Consider the following 14,304-nt stretch of genomic DNA (forward strand, 5'->3'; position numbering starts at 1 on the left):
TATGCAGAGCTTCATAGCTTTTATGGTACGTACCATTAAGGGTACTTGAATACGGTTTTCGAAAAACACCCCGGCAAACAAACAAAAGGGGAAAAATAACATATTTTAGTTATTGGCAAAAGTTTTAGAGCATCTATTAGACACTTAACAGTGTTCGGGTAAACAACTCCACAAGCAAATTGACCGAATTCGAGCGCAAGCACTGCTTCTAACAGAGTCAAGCGAACAACAACGATACACGGGCGGATCGACCGGCAGACAGAGGTTTTCGATAATACAAGTGCAAAACTATTGAAGTTCGATTCAATTTTTTTTGTTTTACTCAAGTGTAACCATTCATAATCATCGCCAACATCATCATCGTGGTGCTCAGCACAAATGAAAGCGTATGAATTTTGTTTGTGTTTCTTTTTTCAAAAATAAATAAATAGATTCGCATTGGGAGTCATTCAAGAGATTGAAACAAGTACAATAATTCAAAAAAAAAAAAATCTTAAAAAAACAATTCGCCAGATAAACAAAAACAGTCAAGATTTATATGAAATGTACTTTCGTTTTCTGTTTCATCAATGTCGTCCACTAGTACTACTTTGCCGTTTGCCTCCGCCTCCACCACCGACATCGTAATTATTGCCGTTGTGCGTTACTCTGTTTGTTGTACTATGCTGTTGCTGCTGTAGTTATTAAAAATTGTCAATTGTTCATCATATCAATCATTTTTGATCAAAGTGAAATTAAAATCTCATTTGTGACTTGATTTTAATGTTTTGACTTCATTGGGCAATTTGTACTGTGCGAACACCTTTTGCAATTCAATGCTGATTTTAAGTGCTATTTGTGATTGAACAGGCTGTGTGAAAAGACCGTTTTAAGATCGCCATTCAAAATTAAGTCCTTTAATTTTAAAAATTTGTTAACATACGTACAATAAACTAAACTACACAAAACAGTGGACCTAGAATATGTTCTTCTCTACTTTAAATTGAGATTCAATTTAAAGACAACAGTTAATATTTAAAAAAAAAAAACATTTACCAATAAAATTTGTTGGTATAATTTAAGCATTTATTGTCTCCTAAAATTCTAATCTAATATAAAATGGTGGAAAAAGCAGGTGAGTCCGTGTATAGTGCCAAGTCATGTAGATAATGACACTTTTAACAATTTAACATTTATTACATAATTGCAAATGGACTCCATATAGAATTGGGTATGAAACTGAATATATAAATTGTCATCCATAGAAAAGGTGATACATTTGAGTGGATGTATGTTTGACGTACTCACCGTTGGTTGGATTCTTAAGTGTTTCACGCAAAATTTTCGACTTTTTAGTTGAGGGTGTTTAAAAGGTAGTTTTGGAGATATACAATGATAAATCTGATGCATATCCTTTATATGTTACCAATATTTTCCGTTTTCTTTTTTTTTTTTGATACAAACATGCATCACTGTACCCGAATTGTACAAAATTTATTTCGTGATACGAAATTCACCAGCCTGAGATCTGAGCTTGCTGATATAAAATTAAAATTCATTATCTTTTTGACGGAACCTTTTCATAATTTGTTAATTTACAGATATGTTTATTTAAGAATTTTCTACAGTTTTTATCCGGGAAACTCGGGGCCCGGGGCATTATGGAAAATCAATTTTTCTGGATAATGGAGTAAAATTTTTTAATGGTCCTAGACGTATTTTTAAGCAAAAATTGCATATTGTTGTACACTTTTATGTAATAATATTTATATGTAGTATTTACGAGATCTGATCACAAAACAACCGTTATTCAATTTTTTTCAAAAATAATTATTTATTCATTAATAAGTACCTTGTCCCCCTCAAAGTACCTTGTGCCCTTCAAAGTTTTTTCCTGAAATAAAAGCTTCAGGGATTTAATGCGTAGGTTTTACCACATTTTTGTTCTCCGTCAACAAAAAGCTATTCATTTAATTTTTTTATAATTGCAAACGTAATGCCATTAGTGTTATCTGTCTCTTCTTGTGCATTTTCGTCCCATCAGTTACTAGGTCCTCTTGTATTCCGCCAACTTGTAATTTTTCTTGGTATGAAATATCAGAGTAATTAGGTCCCTCAAAGAAGTCCAACAATGTTGTGGAAGCATATATTGTGTTTGACATATCTATAACATCGGACAATATAGCAAATTGGAAAGCATTTTTATGACACACTAGCTGACCCGGGCCCGCTCCGCTGCGCCTTCTTTGACTTTATATGGAACAAAAGTTTCCTTGGAATATCTATTTTCGACAAGTAAAGAGCTTTTAGCGAAATACCATGCTACGAAAATAGTATATTGCTTGACTAACAGTTTAACAATATAAGTGCTTTTATCTGAATCCTATTTGATCTTTATTGGTCTACGAATTTAAGTTTGGATGTAAGGTGTACTCCATTCTTAAAATACTTTATTTCAGCCCGATATTCTCATGATATTTGATTTAGGGGTGTTTTCGGGGGTGAGGTGGTCCCCCAGACACTTGGCCCTGAAAAATATAAGCATTGTGCTCTTCTTTCAAATACCATTTTTTTAAACCAATATTGCCATTGGTTTAGGGGAGTTTATACGATGAGGCTTCCACAAACACATGGCCCCAAAATAGGTTACCAAATTCGTTCTCTAATCTCAAATACCTTTAATTTGAGCCACATATTGGCATGGTCCAAAACATTTTTACCCTTTGGGGGGTGTTTTGGGGAATGGGTGATGCCCTAAATACATGGTCTACATTTGGATATCAAATTCGTATTCTAAAAAATTGCTGTTTGTGGGGTATTTAGGGAAAGGGGTAGACCCCAGAAAATTTGTCCCGAAAGTGGGTATCAATTCTTGCTCTACCCCCCAATACCTTTCATTTAGGCTCTACATTGACATGATCGCTAAATATGCCCGATTTAGGGGTGTTTTGGGGATTGGGGTGGTCCCCCAAACACTAAGCCCGGAAAATATATCAGCAACGTGCTCTATTCTCATATATCTATATATAATTTATTTGAACCCCATATTGCCATTTATATCAAAATTGGATATCAAGTTCGTTTTCTAATCTCATTTAAACTCATATTGCAAAAGTCGGCAAATATGTCCGGTTTTGGGTATTGCCCCTAAAAACTATAAATAGTTAGTTCAACTCTCTTTAAGAACCAAAATGTCTTGGTGAGCATATACGTCCTATTTGGGGGTTGTTATGGTGATGGGACGTTGATGTTGATATCAGATACGTGGTCTACTCCCAAATATCTTTAATTTGAGCCCCATATTTCCATAGTCGGCAACATGACCGGCTTGGGGGTGTTTTGGGGGATGGGCGGCAACTCAGTGAGTTGGCCTTGAAAATATATATCGGACTCTAATATTCCTCTTATTTGAGCCTCATATTGCAATAGTCAGCAAATACTTCCTATTCCTTCCTTCTATTCTCATATTTCTATATATGATTCATTTGAACCCCATATTGCCATTGGCCCCAAAATTGGATATCAAATTCGTTTTCAAATCTCATTTAAACTCCGTATTGCAAAAGTCAGCGAATATGTGCGGTTTGGGGTATTGTCCCTAAAAACTATAAGTATTTAGGACAATACCCCACTCTCTTTAAGATCCAAATTGTCTTTGGGGGTTGTTATGATGGTGGAACGTCCCCTAGACAGTTGGTCCCTAAAGTTGATATCAGATACGCGGTCTACTCCCAAATACCTTTAATTTGAGCCCCATATTTCCATAGTCGGCAAGCATGACCGGCTTGGGGGGGGTTTTGGGGGCTGGGCGGCCACTCAGTGAGTTGGGCTTGAAAATATATATCGTATTCGTGTTCTACTCTAATAACCCTCATATTGCAATAGTCAGCAAATACTTCCTATTTGAGTAGTGTTGTGGGGGTGGGGTGGCCCCATAGACACTTTTCCCGAATATTGATATCAGATTCGTGCTTTACTCCCAAAGACCTTTCATTTGAGTCCCATATTGCTATGGCCGTAAAAGCGGCCCCCAAACACTTGGTCCCATATTTGGATATCAGATTCAAATTCTACACTCAAATACCTTTTATTAAAGCCCCATAGTCCCATGGTCAGTAAATAAGTCCTGTTTGGGGAAGGGATGGACCCCCATAAACGTGGTCCCACATTTGGATATAAGATTCGTATTTTACTCGTAAATAACTTTCATTTGAGTCCTATATTGCCATGGTCGGTAAATAAGTCTGATTTAGGGGTGTTTTGGAGGTTGGGGTGGTCGTTCTAACACTTGGTCCGACAATTGGTTATAAGATACGTTTTCTTATAATAAATACCTTTCATTTGAGTCCAATATTGACGTGATTGGTGTAAATATATGTTTGGTAGGTTTTAGGGTTGTGCGGCCCCCTACGTACCCCATCCGAAATTTGGATACCAAATTTTTATTTTTAGGGTACTATATGAGAGCACACAAAATTTCGCTTAAATCGCACCACCCATCTCCGAGATCTGGCGTTTCTGAAAATTAGGGTAAGGGGAAGGGTCCGCCCCCGCCTTCAGATATCAAAAAATGTAGTACCCTATTTTCACCACGGGATCATTATGCACCATCTGTGAAAATTTCAAGAAAATCGGTTCAGCCGTTTCTGAGTCTATAAGGAACACACAAACATACAAACAAACAAACAAACCCACAAACAAACCTACAAACAAACACAAATTGATTTTTATATATAAAATAAGTTACATATATTTCTATATAAAAACATCAATGGTGAAATCTTTCGTAACATTTAACACTTGTGTTAAATTAGAAGATGTAATGGTGCTTTCAAAGGATTTTTTTTTTGAATTTTTAATTTGAATTAAACTACACAATGCTCATTTAAACCTGTTGTAATGGCTCAACCATCTGTTTAAAATCCAGTTTTATTGAGCAGTGCAAACAGGAGTTTAAACGCTCTATTGGAAAATGAATTCAGGCAAATTCAGTTATCCTACACATTTTTATACCCTCAACCATAAAATGGGAGTATACTAACATCGTTATTCCGTTTGTAACACATCGAAATATTGGTCTAAGACCCAATAATGAATATATATTCTTGATCGTCCTGACATTTTAAGTCGATCTTGCCATGCCCATCAGTCTGTCTGTAGAAAGCACGCTTTCTTTCGAAGGAGTAAAGCTAGGCGCTTGAAATTTTGCACAAATACTTCCTATTAGTGTAGGTCGGTTGGGATAGTAAATGGGCCATATTTGTCCATGTTTTGATATAGTTCCCATTAGCCAGGATTTTATTTCAAGAAATTTCAAGAAATTCGGCTGAACCGATTTTCTTGAAATGGTGCATAATGATCCCGTGGTGAAAATAGGGTACTAACTTTTTTGATATCTGAAGGGGGGGGGACTATCCCCCTCACCCTAATATTCAGAAACGCCACATCTCGGAGATGGGTGATGCGATTGAAGAGAAATTTTGTGTGCTCTTTTATAGTAACCTAAAAGCAACAATTTGGTATCCAAATTTCGAATGGGGTACCGGGGGGCCGCCCCACCCCACCCCCATACGAATCTGATATCCAAATATGGGACCAAGTGTTTGGGGGGCAGCCTCTCACCAAAAACATCCCCCAAAGGGGACAAATTTACGACCATAGCAATATGGGGCTCAAATGAAAGGTCTTTGGGAGTAAAGCACGAATTTGATATCAATATTCGGGAAACGTGTATATGGGGCCACGCACCCCCACAACACCACCCAAATAGTATTTTCTGACTATTGCAATATGAGGCTCAAATAAGGGGGTTTTTAAAGTGGAACACGAATCCGATATATATTTTCAACCAACTCACTGAGTGGCCGCCCATTCCCCAAAACACCCCCAAGCCGGTCATGTTTGCCGACTATGGAAATATGGGGCTCAAATTAAAGGTATGTGGGAGTAGACCACGTATCTGATATCAACATTGGGGGCCAACTGTCCCACCACGATAACAACCCCCAAATAGGACTGAATATTCATACTTTTTAGGACCAATACCCCAAACCGGACATATTTGCAGACTTTTGCAATAAGGAGTTTAAATGAGATTAGAAAACGAATTTGATATCCAATTTTTAAGGCAATGGCAATATGGGGTTCAAATAAATAATATGTGAGAATGGAGCACGTTGCTGATATATTTTCCGGACTTAGTGTTTGGGGGACCACTCCAATCCCCAAAACACCCCTAAATCGGGCATATTTACCGACCATATCAATGTGGAGCTTAAATGAAATGTATTGGGGGTCTACTCCTCCCAAAATACCCCCAAACAGCAATTTTTTACTGACCATTGCAATATGGGGCTCAAATAAAGGTATTTGGGAGTAGAATACGAATTTGATATCCAAATGTAGGACCATGTATTTAGGACATCACCCCTTTTTCAAAACACCCCCAAAGGGAAAAAATTTTTCGACCATGCCAATATGTGGCTCAAATGAAAGGTATTTGAGATTAGAAAACGAACTTGATAACCTATTTTGGGGCCATGTATTTGGGGGACGCCTCATCCTGTAAACTCTTAAGCTAATGGCAATATGGGGTTTTAATAAATGGTATTTGAGAGAAGAGCACGATGCTGATATTTTTTCAGGGCCAAGTATCTGGGGGACCACCTCTCTCCCGAAAACATCACTAAATCAGACATCATGAACATATCGGGCTGAAATGAAATATTGTATTTCAAGAATGGAGAACACTTAACATCCAATCATTAGTCAAATGAGCATGGTATTTCACTAAAAGATCTTTAATTGCGAAAATAAATATTTCAAGGAACCTTTTGTTCCATATCAAGTAAAAGAAGGTGCAGCAGAACGGGCCCGGGTCAGCTAGTATTATATAAAAACAAAACATGTTTTTCTTAAGGACAAAATTTTAATAAAATTCTTACTAAAAACAAAATTTTAATGAAATTTTTTCTAAATACAAATTTTCAGCGTAACATTCTCTTACGACAAAACGGAAGCCAGGGCCCGAACCCCTTAAAATTATTTTTTTTTTTTTTAAAAAAATTTCATTACAATTTTTTCTAAAAACAATATTTGATTTGGATTCTTCTAAAGACAGAATTTTAATTAAATGTTTTCTTTAGAAACATTAAACATTTTTTTCTAAAAATAAATTTATTTTTCAAAACTAAATTTAAATGTTTTTTTCTCTAAAGACCTCGAAATTATTTTTTAAAGCCTAAATTTCAATAAAATTTTCTGAAGACAAAATTTTAATACTTTTTTCAGAATGTCAACAATTTTTTTTCTAACGACAAAGCCTTGATGAAATATTTTGTAAAGACAAAATGTTGTTTGGCCAGGGTTCCTTTTAATTATTTTTTCTAAAAGAAAGAAATAGGTCAATTTCAATGATCGAAACCTTTCAGTCAATAGAAATCAGCGTTTGTCCTCGTCGAAATGTAATAATCTGTAGTCTTTGATCGGTGATTTGAAAGTGAGACTTTTTAAAAAATGTTCCATCTATACTTCTGGAATTTTCTTTCAAGAAAAACTTTCTACCATGAAAAGATTTTGCGAATAATGATTTCCTTAAGTGTTATACATGTTAGAGTAAGTTTTATATTACACTTACATTTACCTCTAGGATGTTAAATATCAATTAGGGCATCTTGGGCAAGTTGAATGAAAAAACGATCTAGAGAATTTGCTTTTTGAGAATATTTGAAAATTTTTTTCTTTTTGAAGATTATCATTTATGAGGAGGACATAAAATAAATCAAATGAATACAATGCAATGATGTAGAAATTTAAGGACTTATAAGCCCATGATGCAAGTAATAAGCATACTAGCTGAAACGCGCCAGCTCCGCAGCACCTCCTTTTACTTTATATGGAAAAAATTATCCTTTGGATATTTATTTTCGACAATTAAAGAGCTTTTAGTGAAATACCATGCTACGAAAATAATGTATTCATATCGCTTGACTAACAGTAAAACAATATAAGTGCTTTTATCTGAATTCCATATGATCTTTATTGGACCACGAATTTGCTCGGAGGGTTTAATGCCATTCTAAAGACTTTATTTCCGCTCGGTATTCTCATGATGTCCGATTTAGGAATGTTTTCGGGGGAGAGGTGATCCCCAAGACACTTGGCCCTGAAAAAAATATCAGCATCGTGCTCTTCTCTTAAATACCATATATTTAAACCCCATATTGCCATAGGTTTAAGTAGAGTTTATGGGATGAGGCCCCCAAACACTTGGCCCCAAAATTGTTTATCAAATTAGTTTTCTAATCTCAAATACCTTTTACTTGAGGCACATATTGCCATGGTCGGCGAATGTTAACCCTTTGGGAGGTTTCCGGGGAAAGAGCGGTGCCTCAAATACATGGTCCCATATTTGGATATTCGTATTCTACTCCCAAATACATTTATTTGAACCTCATATTGCGATGGTCAGTAAATAATTGCTGTTTGCAGTCTATTTTGGGAAACCCAGAAAATTGGTCCCGAAAGTGGGTATCAATTTCGTGCTCCACTCCCCAATACCTTTCAAATGAACGCCACATTGACATGGTCAGAAAATATGCCTGATTTAGGGGTGTTTTGGGGAGTGGAGTGGTCCCCCAAACGCCAAGCCCTGAAAATATATCAGCATCGTGCTCTATTCTCATGTATCTATATATCATATATTTAAACCCCATATTGGCATTGGCCTCGAAATCAGATATCAAATTTGTTTTCTAATCTCAAATACCTTTGATTTAAACCCCTTTTGCAAAAGTCAGCAAATATGTCCGGTTTGGGGTATGGGTCCCAAAAACTATCAATATCGGGCTCCACTGTCTTGAAGGCCCAAATTGCCTTGGTGAGCAATTACGTACTATTTGGGGTTTGCTTTGGCGATGGGAAGTCCCCTAGACAGTTAGACCCGAATGTTGATATCAGATTCGTGGTCTACTCTCAAATACCATCCATTTGAGCCCCATATTTCCATAGTCGGCAAACATGACCGGTTTGGTAGTGTTTTGGGGGATGGGGCGGCTATTTATTGACTTGGCCTTTAATTTATATATCATATTCGTGTTCTACTTTAAAATACGTTTTATTTGAGCCCCATATTGCAATGGTGAGCAAATACTTCCTATATGTGTGGTGTTATGGGTCCCATAGATCCTTTCCTGAATATTGATATCAAATCAGTGCTATACACCCAAAGACATTTCATTATTGCTGTGGTCGTAAATTTGTCCTCTTTAGGGGATGTTTTTGGGGAGGAATGGCCTCCCAAATACTTGGTCCCACATTTGGATATCAGATACGTATTCTACACTCAAATAGCTTCTATTTAAGCCCCATATTGCCATGGTCAGTAAATAAGTCATGTTTGGGGGTGTTTTGGGGAAGGGGTGTTTTGGGGAAGGGGTGTTTTGGGGAAGGGGTGGACCCTCAGAAACTTGGTACCACATTTGGATATCAAATTCGTATTATACTCGCAAATACCTTTCATTTGAGTCTCATATTGCCATGCTGGGTAAATATGTCCGATTTAGGGTTATTTTGGGGGTTGGGGTGGTTCCCCAAACACTTACGTTTTCTAATCTTAAATACCTTTCATTTGAGTCCTAAATTGTCGTGATTGGTCTATATATATATTTTGTAGGTTTTAGGGGTGGGGCGCCTGGGCGGCTATTTATTGACTTGGCCTTTAATTTATATATCATATTCGTGTTCTACTTTAAAATACGTTTTATTTGAGCCCCATATTGCAATGGTGAGCAAATACTTCCTATATGTGTGGTGTTATGGGTCCCATAGATCCTTTCCTGAATATTGATATCAAATCAGTGCTATACACCCAAAGACATTTCATTATTGCTGTGGTCGTAAATTTGTCCTCTTTAGGGGATGTTTTTGGGGAGGAATGGCCTCCCAAATACTTGGTCCCACATTTGGATATCAGATACGTATTCTACACTCAAATAGCTTCTATTTAAGCCCCATATTGCCATGGTCAGTAAATAAGTCATGTTTGGGGGTGTTTTGGGGAAGGGGTGTTTTGGGGAAGGGGTGGACCCTCAGAAACTTGGTACCACATTTGGATATCAAATTCGTATTATACTCGCAAATACCTTTCATTTGAGTCTCATATTGCCATGCTGGGTAAATATGTCCGATTTAGGGTTATTTTGGGGGTTGGGGTGGTTCCCCAAACACTTACGTTTTCTAATCTTAAATACCTTTCATTTGAGTCCTAAATTGTCGTGATTGGTCTATATATATATTTTGTAGGTTTTAGGGGTGGGGCGCCCCCCCCCCCCCCCCCCCCCCCACCAGGAAAGTGTCTATGGGACCCATAACACCACACATATAGGAAGTATTTGCTCACCATTGCAATATGGGGCTCAAATAAAACGTATTTTAAAGTAGAACACGAATATGATATATAAATTAAAGGCCAAGTCAATAAATAGCCGCCCCATCCCCCAAAACACTACCAAACCGGTCATGTTTGCCGACTATGGAAATATGGGGCTCAAATGGATGGTATTTGAGAGTAGACCACGAATCTGATATCAACATTCGGGACTAACTGTCTAGGGGACTTCCCATCGCCAAAGCAAACCCCAAATAGTACGTAATTGCTCACCAAGGCAATTTGGGCCTTCAAGACAGTGGAGCCCGATATTGATAGTTTTTGGGACCCATACCCCAAACCGGACATATTTGCTGACTTTTGCAAAAGGGGTTTAAATCAAAGGTATTTGAGATTAGAAAACAAATTTGATATCTGATTTCGAGGCCAATGCCAATATGGGGTTTAAATATATGATATATAGATACATGAGAATAGAGCACGATGCTGATATATTTTCAGGGCTTGGCGTTTGGGGGACCACTCCACTCCCCAAAACACCCCTAAATCAGGCATATTTTCTGACCATGTCAATGTGGCGTTCATTTGAAAGGTATTGGGGAGTGGAGCACGAAATTGATACCCACTTTCGGGACCAATTTTCTGGGTTTCCCAAAATAGACTACAAACAGCAATTATTTACTGACCATCGCAATATGAGGTTCAAATAAATGTATTTGGGAGTAGAATACGAATATCCAAATATGGGACCATGTATTTGAGGCACCGCTCTTTCCCCGGAAACCTCCCAAAGGGTTAACATTCGCCGACCATGGCAATATGTGCCTCAAGTAAAAGGTATTTGAGATTAGAAAACTAATTTGATAAACAATTTTGGGGCCAAGTGTTTGGGGGCCTCATCCCATAAACTCTACTTAAACCTATGGCAATATGGGGTTTAAATATATGGTATTTAAGAGAAGAGCACGATGCTGATATTTTTTTCAGGGCCAAGTGTCTTGGGGATCACCTCTCCCCCGAAAACATTCCTAAATCGGACATCATGAGAATACCGAGCGGAAATAAAGTCTTTAGAATGGCATTAAACCCTCCGAGCAAATTCGTGGTCCAATAAAGATCATATGGAATTCAGATAAAAGCACTTATATTGTTTTACTGTTAGTCAAGCGATATGAATACATTATTTTCGTAGCATGGTATTTCACTAAAAGCTCTTTAATTGTCGAAAATAAATATCCAAAGGATAATTTTTTCCATATAAAGTAAAAGGAGGTGCTGCGGAGCTGGCGCGTTTCAGCTAGTATGCTTATTACTTGCATCATGGGCTTATAAGTCCTTAAATTTCTACATCATTGCATTGTATTCATTTGATTTATTTTATGTCCTCCTCATAAATGATAATCTTCAAAAAGAAAAAAATTTTCAAATATTCTCAAAAAGCAAATTCTCTAGATCGTTTTTTCATTCAACTTGCCCAAGATGCCCTAATTGATATTTAACATCCTAGAGGTAAATGTAAGTGTAATATAAAACTTACTCTAACATGTATAACACTTAAGGAAATCATTATTCGCAAAATCTTTTCATGGTAAAAAGTTGACATTCTGAAAAAAAGTATTAAAATTTTGTCTTCAAAAAATTTTATTGAAATTTAGGCTTCAAAAAATAATTTCGAGGTCTTTAGAGAAAAAAAAACATTTAAATTTAGTTTTGAAAAATAAATTTATTTTTAGAAAAAAGTGTTTAAATGTTGAAGAAAACATTTAATTAAAATTCTGTCTTTAGAAGAATTCAAATCAAATATTGTTTTTAGAAAAAATTGTAATGAAATTTTTTTAAAAACAAAATAATTTTAAGGGGTTCGGGCCCTGGCTTCCGTTTTGTCGTAAGAGAATGTTTCGCTGAAATTTTGTATTTAGAAAAAATTTCACTAAAATTTTGTTTTTAGTAATAATTTTATTAAAATTTTATCCTTAAGAAAAACATCTTTTGTTTTTATATAATACTAGCTGACCCGGGCCCGCTCTGCTGCGCCTTCTTTTACTTGATATGGAACAAAAGGTTCCTTGGAATATTTATTTTCGCAATTAAAGATCTTTTAGTGAAATACCATGCTAATTTGACTAATGATTGGACGTTAAGTGTTCTCCATTCTTGAAATACAATATTTCATTTCAGCCCGATATTTTCATGATGTCTGATTTAGTGATGTTTTCGGGAGAGAGGTGGTCCCCCAGATACTTGGCCCTGAAAAAATATCAGCATCGTGCTCTTCTCTCAAATACCATTTATTAAAACCCCATATTGCCATTAGCTTAAGAGTTTACAGGATGAGGCGTCCCCCAAATACATGGCCCCAAAATAGGTTATCAAGTTCGTTTTCTAATCTCAAATACCTTTCATTTGAGCCACATATTGGCATGGTCGAAAAATTTTTTCCCTTTGGGGGTGTTTTGAAAAAGGGGTGATGTCCTAAATACATGGTCCTACATTTGGATATCAAATTCGTATTCTACTCCCAAATACCTTTATTTGAGCCCCATATTGCAATGGTCAGTAAAAAATTGCTGTTTGGGGGTATTTGGGGAAAGGAGTAGACCCCCAATACATTTCATTTAAGCTCCACATTGATATGGTCGATAAATATGCCCGATTTAGGGGTGTTTTGGGGATTGGAGTGGTCCCCCAAACACTAAGTCCGGAAAATATATCAGCAACGTGCTCCATTCTCACATATCATTTATTTGAACTCCTTATTGCAAAAGTCTGCAAATATGTCCGGTTTGGGGTATTGGTCCTAAAAAGTATGAATATTTAGTCCTATTTGGGGGTTGTTATCGTGGTGGGACAGTTGGCCCCCAATGTTGATATCAGATACGTGGTCTACTCCCACATACCTTTAATTTGAGCCCCATATTTCCATAGTCGGCAAACATGACCGGCTTGGGGGTGTTCTGGGGAATGGGCGGCCACTCAGTGAGTTGGTTGAAAATATATATCGGATTCGTGTTCCACTTTAAAAACCCCCTTATTTGAGCCTCATATTGCAATAGTCAGAAAATACTATTTGGGTGGTGTTGTGGGGGTGCGTGGCCCCATATACACGTTTCCCGAATATTGATATCAAATTCGTGCTTTACTCCCAAAGACCTTTCATTTGAGCCCCATATTGCTATGGTCGTAAATTTGTCCCCTTTGGGGGATGTTTTTGGTGAGAGGCTGCCCCCCAAACACTTGGTCCCATATTTGGATATCAGATGCGTATTCTACATTCAAATACCTCTTATTTAAGCCCCATATACCCATGGTCAGTAAATAAGTCCAGTTTGCGGGGTGTTTTGGGGAAGGGGTGGACCCCCAGAAACGTGGTCCCACATTTGGATATCAGATTCGTATTATACTCGCAAATACCTTTCATTTGAGTCTCATATTGCCATGGTCGGTAAATATGTCCGATTTATGGGTGTTTTAGGGATATCAGATACGTTTTCTTATCCTAAATACCTTTCATTTGAGTCCCATATTGTCGTGATTGGTCTAAATATATGTTTGGTAGGTTTTAGGATGGGGCAGCCCCCCTAGGTACCCCATCCGAAATTTGGATACCAAATTTTTATTTTTAGGGTTTGCCATTAAAGAAAGATCTAGTGAAATTTTGTGTTTAGAACAAATAATGTTAAATTTTTTTTCTTTAGATCAAATAATTTTTGGCTACGTCCCTGGCTCCCATACCCGATATTACTTCTTGAGTCTTGATTACCCGGCTTTATTTCTTGACTTCCTATAAGACGCACGTCTTATCCGATTTGTCTGAAATTCTGCACAATGTCTTCTCATATGGTCTCCATCATATATGCCCTTAGACCTGATTTAGCCCTCTCGATTGCATTTCTTGAGCCCCTAGAGGGCGCATTCTTCTCTGAGTTGACAGACATTTT

At 37.0% G+C, this 14,304-nt stretch overlaps 1 protein-coding gene across 1 annotated transcript in view; it reads left to right on the plus strand.

The window, feature by feature from the left end:
* Window positions 1–484: 484 nt before the first annotated feature.
* Window positions 485–14,304, plus strand: part of LOC106090682 (aquaporin-like) — a 30,102-nt gene continuing 16,282 nt past the window's right edge. Inside the window, exon 1 of the mRNA XM_059364950.1 lies at window positions 485–1,114. Within this exon, the coding sequence (XP_059220933.1) occupies window positions 1,099–1,114 (16 nt within the window). The 5' untranslated portion in view covers window positions 485–1,098. The remainder of the gene's footprint in view (window positions 1,115–14,304) is intronic.

Source organism: Stomoxys calcitrans, chromosome 3 (assembly GCF_963082655.1).
Source record: "Stomoxys calcitrans chromosome 3, idStoCalc2.1, whole genome shotgun sequence".
In the NCBI taxonomy this organism is placed as follows: domain Eukaryota; kingdom Metazoa; phylum Arthropoda; class Insecta; order Diptera; family Muscidae; genus Stomoxys; species Stomoxys calcitrans.